General features: G+C 40.0%; 1 protein-coding gene across 12 annotated transcripts in view; it reads right to left on the bottom strand.

The window, feature by feature from the left end:
• Window positions 1–23,856, bottom strand: part of eps15l1a (epidermal growth factor receptor pathway substrate 15-like 1a) — a 375,872-nt gene that overhangs the window by 133,376 nt on the left and 218,640 nt on the right. For 11 of the 12 annotated variants that reach the window (XR_005945120.1, XM_041204271.1, XM_041204267.1 and 8 more), the window contains one exon: window positions 4,579–4,658. The exons of the other annotated variant lie outside the window; for it this stretch is intronic. Coding sequence is in view for 10 of the 11 variants with exons in the window: in XM_041204271.1 (XP_041060205.1) it covers window positions 4,579–4,658 (80 nt within the window). In the remaining variant the exon portion in view is untranslated. The remainder of the gene's footprint in view (window positions 1–4,578; window positions 4,659–23,856) is intronic. 12 annotated transcript variants of the gene reach the window in all.

Below are 23,856 nucleotides of genomic sequence, written 5' to 3'. Positions count from 1 at the left end.
TTAAATTACAAGGAGGGATTACAAAAATTAGGGTTACAATCCCTGGAATTTAGAAGTTAAACTGTGATTTGTTCTAAGTATTCCAGTTCCTCAGGGTAGTGTCCTAGGCTCAACCATCTTCAGCTGCTCCATCATTGACCTTCTTTCCATTATAAGGTCAGAAGTGATGGTGTTCGCTGATGACTGCACAATGTTCAGCACCATTCAGGTTTTATTAATAGGGGTGTTGAGTACATGAGCAAGGAAGTCACGTTGAATTTGTATAAAACACTAGTTAGGCCTCATCTGGAGTACTATGTCTAGTTCTGGGCACCATACTTGAGGATGGATGTGAAGGCACTGGAGAGAATACAGAGGAGATTCACAAGAACGATTCCAGAGATAAACAATTGTAGTTATGAGGATAGATTGGAGAGGTTGGGTCTGTTTTCCTTAGAGAAAAAAATGCTGAAGGGAGACTTGATAGAGGTATTCAAGGTCTTGAGGGGTATGGACAGGGTAAATAGTGAGCTGTTCCCACTCAAGAGTACATCAAGAACTAAAGGACAGAGTTTCAAAATAATGGACAAAAGGAGTAGAAGTGATGTGGGGAAATTTTTTTACCCAGAGGGTTGTTGGAATCTGGAATGAACTTCCTGAAAGGGTGGTGAAGGCAGGTTCAATCAAGGTGTTCAAGAGGGAATTGGATTGCTACCTGAAAAGAAAGAATGTGCAAGGTTATGGGGATAAGGCAGGGGAGTGGGTTTAGCTACAATGCTCCTTCAGCAAGCCAGTGCTGATTCGATGGGACGAATGGCCTGCTTATACACAGTAAAGGTTCTGTGATTCGTGACTCCTCAGATACTGAAGCAGTCCATATCCAAGTACAGCAAGACCTGAACAATATCCAAGCTTGGGTTGGCAAGTGGCAAGTAACATTTGCATCACACAAGTGCCAGACAATGACCATTTCCAAAAAGAATCTAATCATTGCCCTTGATATTCAATGGCATTACCACTGCTGAATCCGACACTATCAACATCCTGGGGGTTTACCATTGACCAGAAACAGAATTGGGCTAGCCATATAAATATTCTGGCTACAAAAGCAGGTCAGAGGCTAGGAATCCTGTGGCGAATAACTCACCTTCTGACTCCCCAAAGTCTGTCCACCATCTACAAGGCACAAGTCAGGAGTGATGGAATACTCTCCACTTGCCTGGATGAGTACAGCTCCCACAACACTCAACGAGTTTGACACCATCCAGGACAAAACAGCCCGCTTGATTGGCACCACATCCACAAATGTTCATTCCCTCCACCACCGATGCACAGTGGCAGTAGTGTGTACCATCTACAAGATGCACTGCAGAAACTCATCAAGGCTCCATAGGCAGCACCTTCCAAACCCACAACCGCTCCCATCTAGGAGGGCATGGATAGCAGATACATGGGAACACCACCGCCTGGAAGTTTCCTTCCAAACCACTCACCATCCTGACTTGAAACTATATCGCTGTTCCTCTCTGTCACTGAGTCAAAATCCCAGAACTCCCTCCCTACAGCACTGGACGTGTACCTACACCACAGGGACTGTAGCAATTCAAAAAGGCAGCTCACCACCACCTTCTCAAAGGCAATTAGGGATGGACAGTAAGTGCTGGCTTAGCTAGTGGCGCCCACATCCCGTAGATGAATGAAAAAAAGGATATTAAAGGGGAAAGGATAGGGCAGATGGAGACAAACACTCTCTGGTGATTGTGAGTGTAGGACTGGGGGGTATAGTCAGAAAATTATAAGTTGGACATTCAGGAGCAAAATTAGGAAAATTTCAAGGATAGTAAAAGTTTGGAACTCTGCTGCAAACAGTGAATATTGATACCAGGTCAATTGTTAATGTTAAATCTGAGACTGATAGAGTTTTGTTAACAAAAGGTATTACAGGAAATGGGGCAAAGGCAGTATATGGAGTTAAATTACAGATCAGTCTTGATCTCATGGAATTGTGGAACAGGTTTGAGGGGCTAAATGGTCTACTTCTGTTCATATGTCACTAATTTGTAGAAGAAGGTGCTCAAGGGAGTGGTATTATATGACTTTTTTTTAAATCACTAACTAAATGGAACAGAATACTGAAGTAACTTCAGGGTTTGGTAGTTCGAAAAACTTCCTTTCAATAATTGAAAACGAGACCTGAATTTTAATATTTAAGCAAGTCCATCAGAATCAAATTAAGAAAACACAAATCAGAGTTTTTACAGCCTACAAGGAGGGCCATTCAGGCTACTGTGCCTGTAGCAACCCTCTAAAAGCTGTCCATTTTACCCCAATCCCCTCATTTAATTTTTTTCAAATTTTTATCAACTTCCCTTTTAAAAGCTATTGAGTATTCTGTATCCATCACTATTTCTGGTCAGGCAGTCCATGACATAACAACCCACTATGTAATAATCCCCAGTCTCTTCCTTTGTTTCTCATTTATGGTTTTATAATTCCATTCCTTTCTCAGTTTCCCTGTATCCACCATATCGGTTCCCAGGATTCAACTTTCAGCACAATCTGCTGTAATGTCATTTTTATATTTCATCCCCCTTTTTTCACCCCTTCACTGTCTCCCCTTCACCCACCATTCTCTACACCCTCACACTAAATGCCTATTCTATCTTATTCGCTAACATTATCATTAAAGCATCCTCCTTTCAAAAAATATGGTCCCTTCTTGCTCTCAACGGTCATCCCACTAAACTTGTTATCTGCCATTGTTACATTCTTGAATTACCATGATCCTACTACCAACCATATGTTCCTCTGCTTTCTGGGGGTCTTTCCTTCCATGATACCATAAGAACATAAGAAATAGGAACAGCAGTAAACCATTCGGCCCCTCAAGCCTGCTCCGCCATTCAATAAGATCATGGCTGATCTTCTTGTGTTTTGATTTCCACATTCCCATCTAAGCCTGATAACCTTTGATTCCCTTCCCTAAGAAGAATCTACCTACCTCTGCCTTAAAAATGTTCAATGACCCCGCCTCCATTGCCTTCTGAGGTAGAGAGTTCCAAAGTCTCACAACCCTCAGTGAAAATATTTCTCCTCCTCATTGTCCTAAAAGGGCGGCCCCTAATTTTAAAACAGTGCCCCCTAGTTCTGGACTTACCCACAAGAGGAAACATCCTTTCGACATCCACCTTGTCAAGGCCTTTCAGGATCTTGTACGCTTCAATCAAATCACCCCTCACTTTTCTAAACTCCAGTGGAAACAAGCCCGGTCCGTCCTTGGCTTGCTGCAATGTTCCAGTGAAGCTCAACGCAAACTGGAGGAACAGCACCTCATCTTCCGACTAGGCACTTTACAGCCTTCTGGACTGAATATTGAGTTCAACAACTTTAGATCATGAACTCTCTCCTCCATCCCCATCCCCTTTCTTCCAATAATTTATATAATTTTTCTTTTCCCACCTATATCCATTATTTTTAAATGTATTTCCATCCACTGTTTTATCTCTACCTTTTAGCCTATTTCGATCCCTTCCCCCCACCCCACCCCCACCAGGGCTATCTGTACCTTGCTCATCCTGCTTTCTATCCTTAATGTCACCTATTAGCACATTTCTTAGCTAATATCACCACTGTCAACACCTCTTTGTCCTTTTGTCTATGACATCTTTTGGTTATCTCCACCTATTACTGGCCCTCTATCCAGCTCTACCTGTCCCACCTCCCCCCCCATTAAATCAGCTTATATTTCACCCCTCTTCTATTTTTCCTTAGTTCTGTTGAAGGGTCAATAGGACTCGAAACATTAACTGTATTCCTCTCCGCAGATGCTGTCAGACCTGCTGAGTTTTTCCAGGTATTTTTATTTTTGTTCCAGTCTTTCTAGCCTTTCCTCATAAGACAACCCACTCACTCCAGGTATCAATCTAGCGAGCCTCCTTTCAACTACCCCCAATGCATTTACATCCTTCTTTGTTCATTATTCCATCACCCTCATATGCTGCTCTTCCTTAGCACATCCCATATAAATGTAGCAAACACATTTTGCTGGTTTGCACACCATTGCCCAGAGCTCTCAACACTCCATACGAGACAGTGATTTGTGTGTACTCCTTCCAATCTAGTACACTGTATTCAGTGCCCATGAAACTGCATAGGTAGAATCTCTCTCTCCACTATGCCCCCCCAACCCATGATGTGACAAGACACTGAGTGCTTTCTCAAAAAGGTTGGAAAATTGCAGCCTGCTTCGCAACCAGTTTGGGAAGACTGTCTGTCTCTCAGTCAAGGGAAGGTGTATCATCCTTCCAAAACGTATTAAATTCGCTGTGTATATCAGATATACCATTCTAGATGGTACCACAAAAATAATGTCGAATTATAAAGCTTTCCATCACTATCACACCTGCACACATTTACCACTAGATGGAAGTTGATTAGCTGTCAATCCTCAAACCATTACCTACAGTATCACTGCTGCACTCAGAGGAATTATCTTCATTCTGGCTCTCTGTGACCTCATGCAAGGGAGATTAACTGATTCAAGTACAAAGGAGTTAATTCAGTAAGTACTCATACTTTGGGACCCAAACTATATATTACCTTGGACATCTGGGTGAAGTCTGCAAAACCTCCACTCCCAAAGGCACTACTTCCAAAGGGGTCCAACGTCCCAAATGGATCTGTAAGCAATTACAACAAACCCGTTACAAATTCTGTCAGCAATACTAAATATCTTCATTTGAATTTGATCCCCAAAATATAAATCTCTCCAACTTGAGGGCTTTAAACAAAAAAAAAACTATAATATAAACTTTGTATTTTCAAATCAGTTTTTCACTCATCATAAGCAGGGCGCAATGCTGTTTTAGATTTATACTGTGCTCCATAAAAATGTATCAATAGCCCAGCAGAAAATGTATTCAATCTTACCATTGAGTAAATAAAACCAGTATTAAACAAAATTCTCAGGATAAAATCTCAACCATTTGTTTAATTTAATAGAGTTAGAGTTCGAGCCACTACTCAACATTTTTGAAGGAGTAGGCACCTTTAATTTAAGTGATAGCAAAAACCTCCCAAAAACTACCTCATTGTGACTGATTGAAAAACCTCATTTTTATTAGTAATTAAAAGCTATTCCCCAACACTGTAAAACCCCACCCCCAGAAACATTAAATGTGAAAACCTCTCATGCTTTCGCACGGCTGGAAAATTCACCATTTCAATTTTAAAAATAAACTTCTCATTTAGGCTCTGAAACTGCAGCTGTAACCAGGATGTGAACACTCGCCCCAGCTTTGCCCATTGGCGAATCGATCAAGCACACGAGTAAGTCACCAGTGGTAGGATGAGAAGCATTTCACAGGTTTTCAATTTAAAAATTACCAAAAAAACTCTCACTTTTGAATCGGTGAGGAAAAAATAAATCATGGGGAGAGAGGATTTATGGCAGTAAAGCTACATCTTATGAGTCCAGCCTTCAACTTGGTGCTTACAGCTGTCACTCAACAACAGCTTACATTTATATAGCGCTTTAATTTCATTCAGTGCACTGTCACATAGACCATCATGCAAATTTTTGCAGCAAAAATACTTTTTTAAAGTTTTTCAACTCTGGTGCAAAACAGTGTTAAGATGCTACTCTCAAGAAACCTCTACTGAAAAACTGAACAGAAAGACACTAGAATGTTACTAGCCTATAATTAAGCTAGCATTATTCTCATTCCTTTATTGTATAATTAATCTCACAGCAGCTCAGCGTTCCATAAACGAACACCATATGTAACAGAGGTAGCTCAACAAACAGAATCCACATTTTTAAGATAAAGTACAGTGCTTTTCCTGTTATTGTCACATTATGCTCATCACTGCTTTCAGTTTCTCAGCCAAAAGAATGAAGGGTATGCACAATAACAATTCTTCACTGTGTTGTACAGCAATCTGGCAGCTTCTACTCAGAACAAACCATTTTACAATTAAAACAGAATTACCTGGAAAAACTCAGCAGGTCTGGCAGCATCGGCGGAGAAGAAGAGTTGACGTTTCGAGTCCTCATGACCCTTCGACAGAACTTGAGTTCGAGTCCTTGGACTCGAACTCAAGTTCTGTTGAAGGGTCATGAGGACTCGAAACGTCAACTCTTCTTCTCCGCCGATGCTGCCAGACCTGCTGAGTTTTTCCAGGTAATTCTGTTTTTGTTTTGGATTTCCAGCATCGGCAGTTTTTTTGTTTTTATCATTTTACAATTACACTGCTATTAAAGTTACATTTAGCTGTGTTTTTTATTTCCTTGATAATCTTACTGCAGTTTTGTAGTGATTATAAATCAGCCATTCTTTCAGGCTGAACAACGTGAACATTCATGATTTGTATGATAGGAATAGGATGATAAAACAGAGCATGGCAGCACTAAAAAGTACAAGTGTAGAAATAATCAAATTATGTTTTTAAAATATTGTTTCAAAGCTGTGATTTAATCCTAGATGCAATAGGCGATTAGATGATAATATATGGAATTCTCTATTTAAGATAATTGTTGCACTCGCACTGACCAATAATGAGTATCATTTTCAGGTTTGTCAGCTTTGGCTCCGTGGTAGTACATTCATCTGAGTCAGAAGGTGGTGGTTTCAAATGCCACCACACAAAGTCTGGGCTGACTTCACTAACACAGGTGCCTTCTTTCAGATGAGAGGATAAAGCAAGGCTCCATATGGTAGACACAAGGTCCTACAGTACTATTCAAAGGGCATGGAAGTCCTCAAGGGTACCTTGCCCAATTTTAATACCTAAACCATTAAAACACATGCACTGGTTATTTATTTCATTAGTATGTGTGACCTTGTGTACAAATTGCTGCATTTCCTACATCAAAACAGTGATTTTATTTCAAATATACTTAATTGGCTATAAAACATTTTGGGACTTCTTGAAGTTGTGAAAGATACTATATAGATGTAAGTGATTTCTTTTACTGGTACCACAAGTATTTCAAATCTTTTGTAACCAATTTGCAGCCTTAGTATCTTTAGCTGAGTAGCCAATTGCTCAGCATCTGCACTATCCTACTGCTTTCAGGTTTACCTTGTTACATTTAAAAGTGCTGGCAGCAGCAAGGATACACTTACAGGTTGGTCAACACAGGACAGGAGGCATTTCTTTTTTCAGAAAAAGTTGGTTTACAAAAACACGACAGCATTTATTTAAAGTTAACGATTCACAACTCATCCCCAGACCGAAAAGGTAGTCTCAAGAGTAAGCTGAACTCAAGAATCCCAAAACAACACAGAACTTAAAGCTAGCATTTTCTTGTCCATTGCTAGTTGTCTTGAATCACTCCAGTCTATGTGAAAAAGGTGTTCCCACAGTGCTGTTAAATTAGGAATTCCGCTAACATTAAGGAATGGTCATGTATGTCTAAATTACGATGGTGTGCTGGAGGGGAAACTGGAAGGTGAGGATGCTCCCATGCAATTGCTCCGCTTGTCCTTCTAATTGGTAGGGTCCCTTTGGTATGGGAAGTGCTGTCGAAGACACCTCAACGAGTTGCTGCAATGCATCATGTTGAAGATGCACATAATAGGTACAGTGTGCCAGTAGTGGAGGGACTGGATGCTTAAGTTGCATGGGGTGATGGTCAAACAAACTGCTTGCTTAGGGTGGTGTTAAGCTTCTTGAGTATTATTGCAGCTGCATGCAGCCAGGCAAATAGAGAGTACTCTTTGCAGGTTTCCCAAGGCCACTGGGGGGAAATCAGATTGTGAGCCACTTGCCCCACAGTACACAACCTCTGAACTGTTCTAGTCACCATGGCATTTAATGTGGCTGTTCAGGTGAGCAATCCGGTCAATGGTGATCCATAGGATGTTGATGCCAAGGACACGCTATACTTAACAAAAGCAGCATGTATGGGGAGGAGTATCATTATGCATCAGATAAGAATGAAAAGGAAGGAATTAATATGGTCAAATGGACTTTACTCAACAAGTTCAATAATATTGGATTTGTTTTCGTACACTTAAGCGGTACTCAGTGCAGAACAAGAACACTGGGGACAGAGTGTGACAGGGAATTTGATAAGTGAGGGGATCTCAAGGGTTAATCTCTCTCTAAAGTGTAGTTTTTCTTTACATTTAGCAAATAACTAAAAATTACTGTTTAAATTAAGATGTAAATCAAGTTTCTTCCAGTCTTAAACTGGGATTGACAAGCTCTCTGAGAGCAGCTATAACTAGTTAATTAGGTAGCTAGCTTAAATTGGTTTCTGAGCTTTAGCAGAACTGATTCACCTTTGTTTTTCAGAGAATGAGATACAGGGGTCGTTGAGTGCAGTGTGTGAAGCTGGGAGTTTGGTGAAGAAGGGAGCCATAAACTAAGTAAATAATTAACACAATAAAGATAGCAGGATAGGTGGTGTGTTATGACTGTGGCATGTGGGAGCTCCTGGATGCAGATGGAATTCATGGCAACCACACCTGTCCACAGAGATTGTAAAATTAAGAGTCTGCCAGCAGATCGGGCCAGAGTTTACAAAAACAGTTAAAAACTGAATTAAGGACTCTGGATCTGAATACCCACAGCATTCACAATAAAACAGATGAATTGTCAGTTCAAGTAGAAATTCATATGTATGACCTGATAGCCATTACAGAGACATGGCAACAATGAAACCAAAGCTCAGACCTGAATATCCAAAAGTATGTGACATTCAGGAAGGACTGGAAACTGGGAAAAAAATGGAGTAGTAGCTCTGTTAATTAAAGAGGGCAATAGTACTCTAATGAGAGATGACCTTTAATTCTACGTCTTGATCTTTACAACTGTTTGGTGGAATGAAGAAACTATATGGGGCAGAAAACATTGGTGGGGGTTGTTTATAGGCCACCAAACAACAGGTGCAATGTAAATCATAGTTTAAATCAAGAAATTTGAGGTGTGTGTAACAAGGGCAATACAGTAATCATGGGAATTGTAATCTACATATAGACTTGGTAAACCTAATTAGCACTAATGTTGTGGAGGATGAATTCCTGGGATGTATGCAAGATGGTTTTCTAGATCAGTACGCTGAGGAACCAATTAGGAAATGGGCTATTTTAGATCTAGTATTGTGCAATTAAAATGGGCTAATTGTTAATCTTGTTGTAAAGGAGCCTTTAGGAAACAGTGACCATAACATGATAGAATTTTGCATTAAGTTTGAAAGTGATACAGTTCAATCAGGGTAACTGGAGGTATGAGGGGCAAATTGCTATGGTGTTTGGGAAACATTAAAAGGTATGACAGTAGATAGGCAATGGCTAACATTGGAAGAACTAATTCATAGTTTACAACAAAAATACATTCTTTTATTACACAATAAACCAGCAAGGAAAATAAGAGCAGAAGTTACTAATTGGTAACTCTTTCTAAGAGCCAGCAGGCATGATGCCAAGTATGCTCCTTTTGTGTGTCAAGTTAGAATTTGAAATTTTGATCTCTGCATGGCTAACCCAGTACCACAATTACACTATTCTACTAAGTCGAAAGAAAATACACAAAAAATGGAGAACAAGAGAAAGACCATCTAGTCCATCAAGTCTGTACCTTCTAGTAAAGGGTGAAGCCTCATACTCAATAAACCCAACCCTATGCAATGCTATCCCAGGAAAGGCAAAAAAAAGAGGAAAATGCCTGTGTCCAATTCAGAAAGAACTCGAAAATTCCTCCCCAACACTATAAAACTATCAAAGCTCCTGGAGACTGCAGTGCCTTCTGACTCATTACAAATATGAAGGATGGACATGTGGACATGAGAGTAGGATGGTGCGTTGAAATGGAAAGCAACAGGAAGGTCTGGGTCATGCTCGCGGACAGACTGAAGGTGTTCTACAAAGCAATCACCCAGTCTGTGTTTGGTCTCTCCAATGTAGAGGAGGCCGCATTGGGAGCAGCGAATGCAATAGACCAAATTGAAGGAGGTGCAAGTGAAGCGCTACTTTATCTGAAAGGAACGTTGGGGCCCTTAGTCGGTGTGGAGGTAAAGGGTCAGGTGTTGCACCTTCTGCGATTGCATGGGAAGGTGCCGTGGGAAGGGTATGAGGTGTTGGGGGTGATGGAGGAGTAAACCAGGGTATCCCGGAGGGAATGGTACCTACAGAATGCCGACAGGGTGAGGGGAAGATATGTTTGGTGGTGGCATCGTGCTGGAGTTGTCAGAAATGGCAGAGGATGATCCTTCGAATGAGAGGCTGGTGGGCTGAAAAGTGAGGACAAGGAGGACCCTATCATCCTAGTTGAGCTTGGTCTTGTCTTCATTCACCATCTTTGGATTGCAAAGGACTGTAAAAGGCCATTTTAGCCCATCAGGGCAGCAATCAAGAACTAGGGCATTGAACAGTTTTTCCCTGTCCCGATCCAGGGCATTTTTTTCTGTGGGTTGTATGACTTTGGAACACTCTCTCAGAAGGCGGGGACATTGAATATTTTTGAGGCAGAGGTAGATAGATTCATCTTAGGCAAGGGAATCAAAGGTTATTGGGGGTAGATGGAAATGTGGAATTCGAAACACAAACAGATCAACCATGACCTTAATGAATGGCAGAATGGGCTTAAGGGGCCGAATGATCTACTTCTGCTCCTATTTCGTATGTTCATATCAAACTAACTGTAGAAATAAAATTAGCTACGCTAATGATCCTTGCTCGCAAAGTGCCTGCCAGTAAATGTCAGGTGAGGGTACAACTGAAGTCGGTATAATGCACCAGAAAGGAACTTGTGCCCAGAGAGCAGTGTCCCAGTTTTTGTGGCGGACAATTTACAGTAATTATATTCAAATAAATACAACTTAGAAATAGTCGCTTGGTAGTACAAAACTTGAATAATGCTGTAAAAAAGAGACATATTGTCAAAGCTTTTCATCTTCCACTCATCAGGACAGATGCAAGAATGCCAAATTTCAAGGGGAGCAACATGAGAAAATGGTGCTGATTGGTTGACAAGTCAACTCTGATTAGTCGAGACATTGTTATGGAAAATGCACCAAGAGAATATTGTCCCCCATGCTTTTATTTAATTCAAAAAAGGCGCAATGCTTGGACATGTTCCTTTGGCCTGTAGAGGACAGGTCCCTGGTATGGATATATGTAGCTTCTAGTAAGCATAAGTGAGCCACATTTCAAGTTCAACTGATAATCTTAACTGGTTGTTAGTGTAATTCTTAACACACTCAGCATTGTTCAGCAAGTGCTTCCCCATCACGGAATTACACCTAACATTAGGCATTATGTCCTGAGTTTTGCAAGCACGGGTTTGGTTGAGTATGGTCAGTACTCTGCCTATTTTGAAGAGCCAAAAGGTCATGTTGTTTAATACGATTCTCCAGTTATTGGACATTCAACCTATGTATCCGGCTTTGCACCAGCATTGAAATTCATATCCTCTATTACTCATTTGTGTGGTAGCCAGAACGCCTTTTGAAGGGGCTACAATTGAAGTGTGGCATTCTTGCACCTGTGCTGATGAGTGCAAGACAAAAAGCTTTAATAGCATGTCTCTTTATTCAGCAATACACTACTTAAAATATAGTGTGTAAAATTTGAGCATTTAAAAAAATCATTTCTGGAAAATACTAATTTTGTTCTGCTTATCCCAAATTCACTATATATGACCTGTTTTACATTCTTCCAACTGACCACAAACAGAACATTGAATCTGCGGAGGACATATATCATAAGACAGCTAAGTTAGCTCTCTGTTGTGCAAACCAAAATAAAACAGAAACTTATCCTGCACAGCAATAACCTGCAAATGTGTATCTTCCTTAATATCCCTTAAGGAGATTCACTGAAGAGAAACAGGCACAAAAAGCAGTGGACGGTTAGGTCGTGTGAAAAAAAGCAAGAGCAATGCAATGAGAAGGCTTTTGAAAATGGGAAAAGACGCAGCAAGGTGGAGAAGGTTAAGAAGGAAGTTGAGTAAAGAGCCAACACAGTTGAAGGACCTCCACTGATTGTGAAGTGGAAGGATGAATGGGAAAATGACTAAGAAACCAGTCAGAAGAACGATGGAGCAGAGAGAAGTTTACACCAAACGTAACAATACATAAATTGCCATATTGTGAAACTGGATTTGAAATAATTAACGTTAAAACAAAAGTAAGTTACATTAGTACATTCCATTGTGATCAGAACTATAATGCTTACCCTTATACAACTTGCATTGAAGTGGATTCTAATTTTTCTTTATAACAAAACTCTTTCATCAAGAAAGCCAACAGAATCCCAAAACAAATTGCTATGTAAGTTATTACTTTTAAGGTGTTTATATCAATGAATTGCAATACAACACCTTGATAACATCTCATGAATTGTGAAGACTTGACCTCATGAGTATGAACCACAGTTTTAATATTATACTTAATCCTCACAAAGCATGGCTGCAAACATGGCTTTCACCATTCTGCTGCATACTAGAAAGTGTGAACCACAAGAATTTGTGACAATTACTAGCCATTTCTAAGAGTATTACTTTCAGTCAACCAAAAGAAAAGGCCGGTGTGAAGATACAGTACTGGAACAGAGCATTGAGGTTTACTCTCTATCCAGCCCATGTTACGCCCAACCCCAAAATGCCTGTTGCTGACAACGGGGCAAAATGTAGATAGCATTCTAATTTCTAGCCTCAAAAGCCTTTGCATTAATTAACATAAAAATGGCCCAAAAATGAGTCTTAAAAAATTGAGGAAATAGTAAAATAAGTTTAGAAAAAGCGTTATTGATGAATTGGGATTTGTGAAATTCATGGTATTCTCAAATCTTGAGAACCAGATCAGTTCTTAATTCATTTTTACATAGTCAAAATGTTTCTGTTGTGGTATTGGGGTCCATCCCCCAAGACTTGGTTATCAGCAGTTATTATGGATTATGTTTACATTCCAGCACATTGAGAGCCTGTTAATACATCTTCAGAAGCCGTTGCCTTAAAACTAATTTTGAAACATTTCAATATTCACCTACCACATTAATGCTTTCATTAGTGAGAATTAACATTAAAATGGAAACAGGTTATAGTGTCAGGGTCAGTTAAGGCAGGCAGGGTTCATGCAAGGGTCCTGCAACCTCCTTTCAATAGCTATTTCAGTGCTAAATCACGTTCTAGGCACTGGGACTCTACCAGAGAGTCCAATGAAATGCTGCTAACATTTGGAACAGACCTTCCAACATCAATAGTAATAAGTTCAGCCCTCTGATGAGTCCACGAAGTCTCCACAGCTTTGCCATCAGTGAAATTCCCAACTTCGGTGCAAAGCTGTAAACAAAATGTAGAAGCACCACCACTGTACAACATGGAGGTAGCTAGCCACATCATTGCCACCAGTGACAGCACTGCCAAAAGGAGAGACTGCCATCACTTCTGGTTGCACTGTTTACTCAGTACATCTACATAAGGGTGAGAAATAGGATTCTTCTCCACCCCACACCGAGAAGAAGTTGCATTCATATAGCACCCTTCATGGCCTTAGGATATCTTAAAGCCCTGTACAGCTAATTAACTACTTTTGAGATATTGCCTCTGTAATGTAGCAAAGTTAACAGTTAATTTGCACACAGCAAGATCCCACAAACAGCAATGAGGTACTGACCATATGATCTACTTCAGCAACGCTGTTTGCAGAAAAAGCTTTGATCATAACACCAGGGAGAATAATCCTGCTCCTCTTTGAATAGCGCCGTGGGATCTTTCACATCCACCTGGAGGGGCAGGCGGGGTCTTGATTTCACACCTCATCTGAAAGACAGCACCTCCAACAATAGAGCACTTTCTTGGTATGGCACTGGGAGAATCAACCAGGATTTTGTGTTCCAGTCTTCAGAACAGGACATGAACCCATGACCTTCTGACAGAGTGCCACAACTAATCCACACCTGACACAGTGTCACATTACGGCTGTCAGCCGTAAAATCAATGCATAAACCACAAGTTTAAAAACGTCACAATATAAATTGAGCTGAATTCACCAAGTCCTTTAGTCAGAAACAAAGTGATCAGTAAGGTGAATGCAACACTAGACTTCACCTTCCACAATAATGATTCCTAAAACTAGAGTGCTACCTGCACTTCATTCTGAAAGTAAAGAGTGAAACATGTGCAATGTAGGCAAACCTACTTAAATTCCTTTGCAACCCTTCAAAACACTCCAAACTTGTTAATAAACTATTAAACTGTCAACAGAGAGGTAACATTAGTCAGATTTCAACTGCTTCGAAATGTGTGCAAAAGGCAGGAAATATTTTCCACATTTCTGCATAACTAGATGAGAGCAAAAAATAGTTGAAGATTATTGCTCCATAGTCCATTTGAGAAAACACTGTACAGAAGGGAACCAGAACACACACAGACCATCACCAAAATTATTCTGGTTCTACTTTTAAAAAGCCTGTACCAAAACATTTTGAGGTAAATTTTATTATGTATAAAAAAAAAGTTATGCTTGAATTGCCTACTCCTGTTCCTAAATGACGGATTCGAAAAACACATTTAGTAAACACTGGGCTGAATTTGCAGCATAATATGTGGTGTTTTTGCAAACAATTTTACATGATTTGCAGATTTATTCAGTATCGAAAATTACATATATCATCTTTCTCTTGGTCACAATACTTCCGATAATATGCAGTTCATTCTCGCACATAAACATCTGAATTATCCATCAATTTTAAACTAAGCAGCTGAAACAAAATGGTACTGAAGGGTTTTTCACACAGTTCAAATTATCCAGAAGTTTAAATTAAACAACTTTTCGGAACAGGCCATGCATGTTAAATTCTTATAAACCGGCAGAGGAATATTAAATTCTTATATGTCTTAAATAGATGAAGTTTTCATACCAGTTTTGCTTTACCACCAGTAGAGGAGGAAAGAGGAAATTGAAAATGGCTGTTAGATGTTAACAGGTACTTCTCAGGGAGAGAAGAAATGGTTCAAATTCTCCCACTCACTGTATTTAAGGAAATGCAATACGTTCATATATTCTGGCATTGATGACTTTATTATGTTCGTCTCAGTGTGGTTATTTTTAAATTGGATTGTTTTGATCAAAAGCATTCAAACTGCTCCATTAAAAATGGGTATGAAATTATATTTTTCTAATAAAAATACTATTTACCAATATTCCATCATTGCAAAACTGTTCATGACACACACAGTTTCATTCTAATTCAAAATACCACTGTACCAAATCAAAAGTAACTTCTGCGTGGAAGTTTATATTGGATGCCTGTGTGTAGTTAAAGGCCACAATAGACCAATTACTCAAAAGCAGGGACTGCTCAGAAACTGCATTTCCGCAACACTGAAATTCATGAACTTGAATGGATGCTCTGGACAACACAAATCTTTGTTTAGTCAGACTGTGTTTCCTGTCAATTGTACATCAAGCCAGAAAAATGGCAGAAATATCAGTAACAGCTTGGTGTAAATGGCTTTCCCAAGGTTCCCACATAGAATGCGAGAAAATGTACACAGTGGTATGTGGCATCTTTAAACCAAGTCACACCTGTGAACATACAGCTATCACAAAATCTGGTGACTAAGAATAATAGATTATATAGTCTATTTTTCAAGAAAAATGTAACGATTTAATATTCTGCAAGGACCCTTCAATGCTCCTTCAGTGGGTTAACAACACTCAATTATATGTGGCTTTTAAATTAAACCATTTTCCAAAATTTAAAATATTTAACTGAAAACAATGCAGGGAGTCAACAGGCAACTTTTCAACTTCTCAGGGTTTATCAAAGCATAAACCATCTCATTATATTACGAGAATCCCAAAATGAAGTGGTGTTCTAAACCCATAGTCAGCTTTAGTGTTCTTTAGATTGTTTGCACATTCCCAAACTTGATTTTGGGAATAAAAAAAATGCCATTGTAAAAATCAACTGTGCTATGCTAAAAAATAAGCAAAATAGTATGCAGCTTGAATGTGTATAGCTCCTTCCGTAGCAACACAGTCTTTATTTTGTATTCTACTTTATAACATTAAAAATCCTCCCTCTGTGCGCACTTCCTGTCTCCAAACCCTTATTTCCTGTGTAACGTTTATCACACTTCTATGTGTACTTTTCTTCACTATAAATTCCTGTCCATATTTATAATGAAAATTACTGCTGTAAACAAGTCTCTATGTAGTTGAAATCCCTCACCAGTGTTGTCACTGTGTGCTTCAGTTTTGCGCTCCCACTTCCTCAGCATGTACTGCAGCTACTATAGGAACATAGGAGCAGGAATAGGCCATTCAGCCTGCTCTGCCATTCAATATGACCATGGCTGATCATCCACTTCAATGCCTTTCTCCTACACTATCCCCATATCCCTTTACATCATTGACATTTAGAAATCTGCCAATTTCTACTTTAAAATACTCAGTGACTGAGCTTGCACAACCCTCTTGGGTAGAGAATTCCAAAGTTTCACAACCCTCAGAGTAAAAAAAAATTGTCCTCATCCTTTAGTTTGAAATAGTGTCCCCTGGTTCTAGACTCTCCAGCCTGGGGAAGCATCTTAATTAAATCAAATTTAAGTATTTTGTAGGTTTCAATGAGATCACCTCTCATTCTTTGAAACTCTAGAGAATATAGGCCCAGTTTCCTTCTTCTTTGGACAATCCTGCCATTCTGGGAACATGTCTGGTGAACCTGAGCTGCACTCTCTCTATGGCAATAATATTCTTCCCAAGGTATGGGGACCAAAACTGCACACACTACTCCAGGTGTGGTCTAACCAAGGTTCTACACAACTGAAGCAAGACTTCGCTACTCCTGTGTGCAAATCCTCTTGCCTTCCTAATCGCCTGCTGTACCTGCATGTTAGCCTTCAGTGACTTATTGATGAGGATATCCAGATCCCCTTGTACATCTACGCTCTCTAATCTCTTACTATTGAGGAAATACTCTGTGCATCTGTTCCTCCCACCAAAGTGGATAACCTCACATTTTTCCAAATTATATTCCATCTGCCGTGTTCTTGCCCACTCAGTAAGTCTGTCCAAATCCTCTTGAAGCCGCTTAGCATCTTCCTCACATTCCCACTTAGCTTTGTGTCATCCACAAACTTGGAAATATTGCATTTGGTCTCCACATCCAAATCATTGATATATATTGTGAACAACTGGGGCTCAAGTACTGATACCTGCGGTATCCCACTAGGCACAGCCTACCAATGCGCGAATGACTCGTTGATTCCTACTCTGTTTTTTGCCTGTTAATCAATCCTTAATCTATGCCAGTATATCGCTACCATGCTCTGACTACCTTTCAAACTAATGCAAGCTTTACTATTTAATTATAAGTAATATAAAATCAAAGTATATCTAACAAGAGCAAAACGTATGACTTTAAACTGGGGACTGAATTACGTGCATATTCCCTGGTCCAATTTTGCCTCGCCATTTACGCACATGTATATCTTAAACTTCATTTATGCTACATCGGGTCTTCAGATGTCGCACTTCTAATTGGCTGATGGTTTTTAAAAATCAATTCTTTAACTACAATACACACAAAAATCCATCCACTATGAAACAATAATCTTTCACTTTTTCATTCCTAGGTCCACTATGGATTCAATATAAGATCACCAATGCAATAAATATTTTAAGTAATATATTTAACAATAACACCATAACTTAACTATTGTTGAGTATCTGCAATAAAATTTTATTTGGAAATTTCAACCTCTCCAACGCCTGTGCATTTCAGTTCAGGTTAACAAGATAATACAAAAATCTGAAGACAATGTCCAAATAAAAATCTCAATGGTCCAGCATTGCTTTGAATAATTTTTAGATCAAGAGACTCCCAGGTTCAACCTGTAGACTCTATTCAATTATATGATGTTATCTGGGGTTAAGCATCCCCAAGCTTGAGTGAGCAGAGTTCCCAATCTTGAACATTATCCACTGTCAACTGCTGGAACATGTGCTAGCTGGCTGAGGATAGAACTGGATTTGACTGTGATGCCTTAACAACCAAATATTCTGCACTACCTAAGGGAGTATGGCCACTGAGGCAAAGCAATAGAGTACCATCAGTGGTAACCTTTGACCCAGAAACAGTACAGTAAGGAAAAATTGTAATTTAAAAAAATGTCTAGTGAATCTGAAGTTGTACTTAAAAAATGTTTGCGAAGTACTTGACAGTTTACATCAATTGTAATTTTCTTGAATAATAAGAAATGCTGGTCCATGTTACTTGGCAACCCTTGACCCTGAGTTCCTCAGGGTAGTGTCCCAGACACAAACATCTTTAGCTGCTCCATCAATGACCTTCCTTCCACTATAAGGTCAGAAGTGGGGATGATTGTTGATGATTGCATAATGTTCAACACCATTTGTGACACCTCAGATACTGATGCAGTCTGTGTTCAAATGCACAATATCCAGGCTTGGACTGACAAATGGCAAGTAACATTCATACCAGACAAGAGCCAGGCAATGACCACCTCCAACAAGAGAGAATCTAACCATTGCCCTTGACATTCAATGGCATTATCATCACTAAATCCTCCACTATCAACATCCTGGGGGGGGGCTTACCATTGACTAGAAACTGAACTGGGCTAGCCATATAAATACTGTGGCCACAGCAGGGTCAGAGGCTAGGAATCCTGCGGCAAATAACTCACCACCCAACTCCCCAAAGCCTGCCCACCAGCTACATGGCACAAATCAGGAGTGTGATGGAACACTCTTCACTTGTCTGGATGACTGCAGCTCCAACAACACTCAAGAAGCTCGACACTACCCAGGACAAAGCAGCCCACTTGATTGGCACCCCATCCACAAACATAAACTCCCTCCACCATCAATGCAAAGCGGCAGCACTATGTGCCATGTACAGGATGTACTGCAGGAACTCACCAAGGCTCCTTAGACAGCACCTCCTAAACCCACAGCTGCTACCATCTAGAAGGACAAGGGCAGCATATACATGGGAAAACCACCACCTGGAAGTTCCTCTCTAAGTCACTCACCATTCTGACTTGGAAATATATCGCAGTTCCTTCACTGTTGTTGGGTCAAAATCCTGGAACTCCCTCCCTAACAGCACTGTGGGTGTACCTCTACTACATGGACTGCAACGTTTCAAGAGGACACTCAAGACCACCTTCTCAAGGGCAATTAGGGATGAGCAATAAATTATGGCCCAGCCAGCGATGCCCACATCCCATGAATAAATAAAAAGAAATCTGGTAGCAGCGTCAACAGGAAGGAAGTTAAGATACAAAAACCTGTGCGGTCAGTCACAGAGAAGACAAAGAAGCTACTGCTGCAAAGAACAAAGGAGAGTTGCAGCAGAGGAGGGACAGAAAAGGCACATTTACAGCTGTGTATGTGTGTGTAATATTGTTGAACAGAACAGAAAACTGAAGACAGGGTTAGAGCAGGAGTTGTGGATTAGACAATTTTATTGCTGCTGCTGCTTCAGTTTTGCCAGAGCTGACCAGACCATTTAACAATGTTTATTAAAAGGATACAATAAAGGAATCTCTAGAGAATCTGAGCCATCAAAATGTGAACCTAGCTAAGGAGGTTCTGCAAGAGCGTGCCGTTTGGTAGCTGATCCATTTCTGAGGGTACCAAATAAAACTTGAGCATGTCTCGAGGGCCAAATTGATTAAGTGGGAATGTGAGAGATTCTAGTTACCAGAGGCCGAATTAGAGAACTTTGAAAATGCACATCATGCCACATGCCTGCATTGTATGATGCAAGTGCTTGTGATTTTGTAAGACTTATCTTTATTGTATCAACTATTTAAAGTGAAATGTACCTTTTCATTTGAAGTATCATTTGCCTGTTAATTCATATTTAATTGATATCGATTCTGATCATGTTAAAGTAAAACTTACAAAAAGAGAAATATTGTTATAATTTCTTCATTTGGGGGTCATTCAGTAAATTTGATTATCTTGGCTTACAGTTTCCCCACAGGCATCGTAACAGCCTACAGACATGGAATTCTATGTCTCTATCCAAGTTACGAATCAATACAATCAAAATTTAAAAAGCAATTAAACAGCACCTTTCCCAATCTCAGGATGTCCCAAAGCTATATCAATTAAATAAGTTGAATGTAATCAATGCTTCGAAAATGTGGCAGCCAAAGTGCATATAAGCAAGATCATGCAAACGGTAATAATAGAATCAGAGAATGTTTACATCACAGGAGGTGGTAATCCGCCTTGTTGAATCTGTGCCAGCTCGCTCCAAGAACAATTTAGCTATTTCCATCCCTTCTCCCTTAGTCCTGCAAATTTTTCCATTCAGGTGCTTATCCAATTCCCTTTTGAGAGCCATCACTCTTTAGCCCTTTCTGCTTTTAGTGACGTTGCTTGAAGGTTAAATATTACCCAGGGCACCACAGAGAAATCCTCTGCTCTTCTTCAAAATAGTGCTATGGGATTTTTTTTTCTGTTCACCCAAGAAGGTACACGGTGGTTTAGTCTAATGACTCATGCAAAACAGCACCTCCATTAGTGCAGCACCCTCAGCACCAAAATTTCATTGAAGTATCATCCTAGATTTTGTACTCCAGTATCTGAAGAGTCATATTAGACTCAAAATGTTAACTCTGTTTCTCTCTCCACAGATGCTGCCAGACCTAGATTTTTCAGCAGTTTTGTTTTTATTTCTGTGAGAGCTACAGTTCAGTGCCTACGGAGCAGCAAGGTGAAGGTTCACATTGAAGATTTTCACACAGATAGTGTCTTTTTGTGTGTGAAAAAAGTGCACTGAAAGCAAGACACAAGTGCTCCTTGAAATGGCATAGCAAGCCACTTAATTATGTCAAACTGCTACGAAGAATTTACAACCATTTAATGAAGCAGTGCACCACCAGCAACCTACGGCAAATAGGGAAGTGCAATGACTGTCAGCCATGCCAACAACGCCCACAGGGGTGATGGTCAAGTAGTGGATTACTGGACTAGTAATCCGGAGGCCCAGGCTAATGTTCTGGGAACACGAGTTCAAACCCTGCCACAGCAGGGTGGAATGTAAATTCAATCAAGTAATAAAATATGGAGCTGAAAGTAGACTCAGTGATGGTGACCATGAAACAAGCATTGATTGTTATTAAAAACCCTTCTAATGCACTAATGAAGCAAATCTGCCATCCTTATCTGGTCTGGCCTATATATGACTCCAGGTCCACAGCAATGCAGTTGACTCTTAACTGCCCTCAAATGGCTAGCAAGCCACTCAGTTCAAGGGCAATTAGGGGTGGGCAGCAAATGCTGGCTTTGCCAGCAATGCCCACATCTCATGAAGAATAATAAAAAAAGACACAGCCACTATGGAAGATGTGCATTTACGTGTCACATATGAAATGTGTAAGAAGGCTGCTCACTAGATTATCAGTTAATCAGAAAAAAAAACAGCAGTGGCTTCAATTCACACAAAGACAGGCATTTATGAAAACCTGTTTGCTCAAGATCCGCCTCCAATCACTAGAAGTTCCCAGCACACCCAATTTTTGAAAGGAGCCAGTTGTCTTAAGAGGAAGTCGCATAAAACTTATTTAAAATCTAATGAATTATTTTTAGTGCACTGAGGGGGCAACAAGCAATGCATACACGGAAACCATCCTTAGTCACACTGGTCATTTCCTTAATAAATTACAGATCTTATGGGAAGCCTTTTAGAGGGGAGGAAACTATAAGCCTAGTAACAGTGCATAATGATTCAAATCTGTTTTCTGTAATCAGCAGGCACTGTGTTTATACAAGTGCAATTCACAATGATTGTTAGAATGAACAGGTGCTATGAACATATTTGAAATACTGCCACTCCTATCATACACTACTCCACTTAAAACATGTAATTCACATTGCGGCACAGCTTCACTGATGCCACCAGCCTTTTAGGGTCTCACTCAAGTAGTTATTCTTCATGTTTGAAATACAATATCATGGAGGGTATCACATCACTGTTGCCCTCACTAAGCGCTTGTATTAGTTAAATGTTTCCTGAATAAAATTAGGAGCACGGCCTGCACTGACATTGCCCTCAGTGCATAGAAGCATTTTAGAAAACCCCTCAGGATGGGTGGTAGAAAGGGAGTTGGAAAGTCAGGCCGATAACAGATATGTTACTTCAAGTTACAGATAGCAACCGGGGTGAGAAGGCGCAATTTCATCACTTGGTAAACCCATTAACGCAGCACAATTGCTCACCCAATCCATCAATTTGAACTAGAAGGTCTAAGTTTGAAGACTCCTTTGGAGTGAGTTTTCAGTCAGACTGACAGTAGGTATGTTCAACACATGGCTGTGTACAGAAGTAGTAACCAGGGAAGGTTCCCACTAGAAATTATAGAAATTGTGACTAGGTGAGGGCAGGATTGGGCTCCGCTGCAGTGTCATAACCCACCCCACCGCCCCTGCCAACAGTCCGCTGATATTCACTCTGAGATCATGTAAACTAAGGCATTCCTGAGAGGGTGTTGTGGAACCATACAACGGTAGGGGGTGATCTCTTCAAGAGAAAATTGGCCTAAAACAGTAGGAGATTAGGAACATTGGAACAAGAAGTGGCCTTTCAGTCCCTGGGGCCTGCTCCCTTATTCAATTAGATTATCAGCCAGGTTGTTATTGATTATCAACTAAACTGTTCCTCAATTCCATTTACCCACCTTGGTTCCATATGCCCTTATACTCTTACACAACAAAAATCTTCAAATCTCAGTTTTTTTGAAAGTTTCAACTTACCTAGCCTTCAACTGCTTTTTTTTGGGGAGGCAGCTCCACATTCTCGCAAGCCAAGGTATGGAAAAGGTGCTTCCTAACATCACCCCTAAAATGCCTAGCTCTAATTTTAAGGTTATTCCATATGTTCTGGACCCACACCAGTAGAAAAGTTTCTACCTCTTTCAACAATTTCTTTCAAAACCGTTAAAAAGCTCAAATCATCCTTAAACATTTATAGTCCAAGGACTAAACATCAGGTTTATGCAATCAAAGTTCACAAGTTAACCCTTTTAATTCCAGTATCATTCTGTTGCATCTGCTTTGTACCCTGTTACGAACAGGTGAGGAGGATGAACTGAATCCCCACTATTTATTAAACACAAAACCCAAGAAAAATAATAATGACGCAACATCAAGCATTCATTTGGACACACACAAACACAAGTATCAGAAATAATGGGAGTTAGAGTCCAATAAAAAAAAAATGGTAAAAGAATGTATGGTTAAGTGTCCTTTGATTGTCCTTGAGGCGTAGATTTTAAATGCTGCAGCCGATTTGGGTTAGCTGATTTCTTGGATGAAGTGAGGTGTGGAAAATGTTACAAGTATCATAAGATCTCAGTTCGCTGGTAGGTTTCTGGTAGAGTTGGCTTCTTGAACCAAGTGACACATTCATTCCAAAAGAGAGAGAGGGAGCGAGAGCATCCTTCAGCCTGTGTGGCTTGCAATCTCTCTTTAGTTGCTGGGCAGCCTTGCCTTGAAATAGTTGTGCATTTCATTGCGTATTTCCGAGAGGTTTTGGGTGTGTTTCTCAGTGGCAGCCATTGTTTCAATATCCAATACTTTGCATTTTTAACATCTCTTCCCTAGACAGTTACAAGTTTTGATGAGTGTCTGAATTATAGGAAATGTCTTTCTCTTCACACTCCATGGACGGTGATTTGTCATCACTGAATTTGCAATTCTCTGCCCTTTTGTGCCTGTCTGTCCATTAGTTTTTCTATTGGACACCTAAATCTATCTATTCACAGCTCCTAGCTTCTCACCATTTTGAAAATACTCTAATCTATCATTCTTTAGGCCCAAAGTAGATGACCTCACACATCCCTACACTGAACGCCATCTGCCAGTTTATCCCACACATTTAATCT

The sequence above is a fragment of the Carcharodon carcharias genome, chromosome 14, assembly GCF_017639515.1.
Source record: "Carcharodon carcharias isolate sCarCar2 chromosome 14, sCarCar2.pri, whole genome shotgun sequence".
Classification (NCBI taxonomy): Eukaryota; Metazoa; Chordata; class Chondrichthyes; order Lamniformes; family Lamnidae; genus Carcharodon; species Carcharodon carcharias.
The sequence above is the reverse complement of the archived record's forward strand: the minus strand, read 5'-3'. Positions and strand labels throughout refer to the sequence as shown.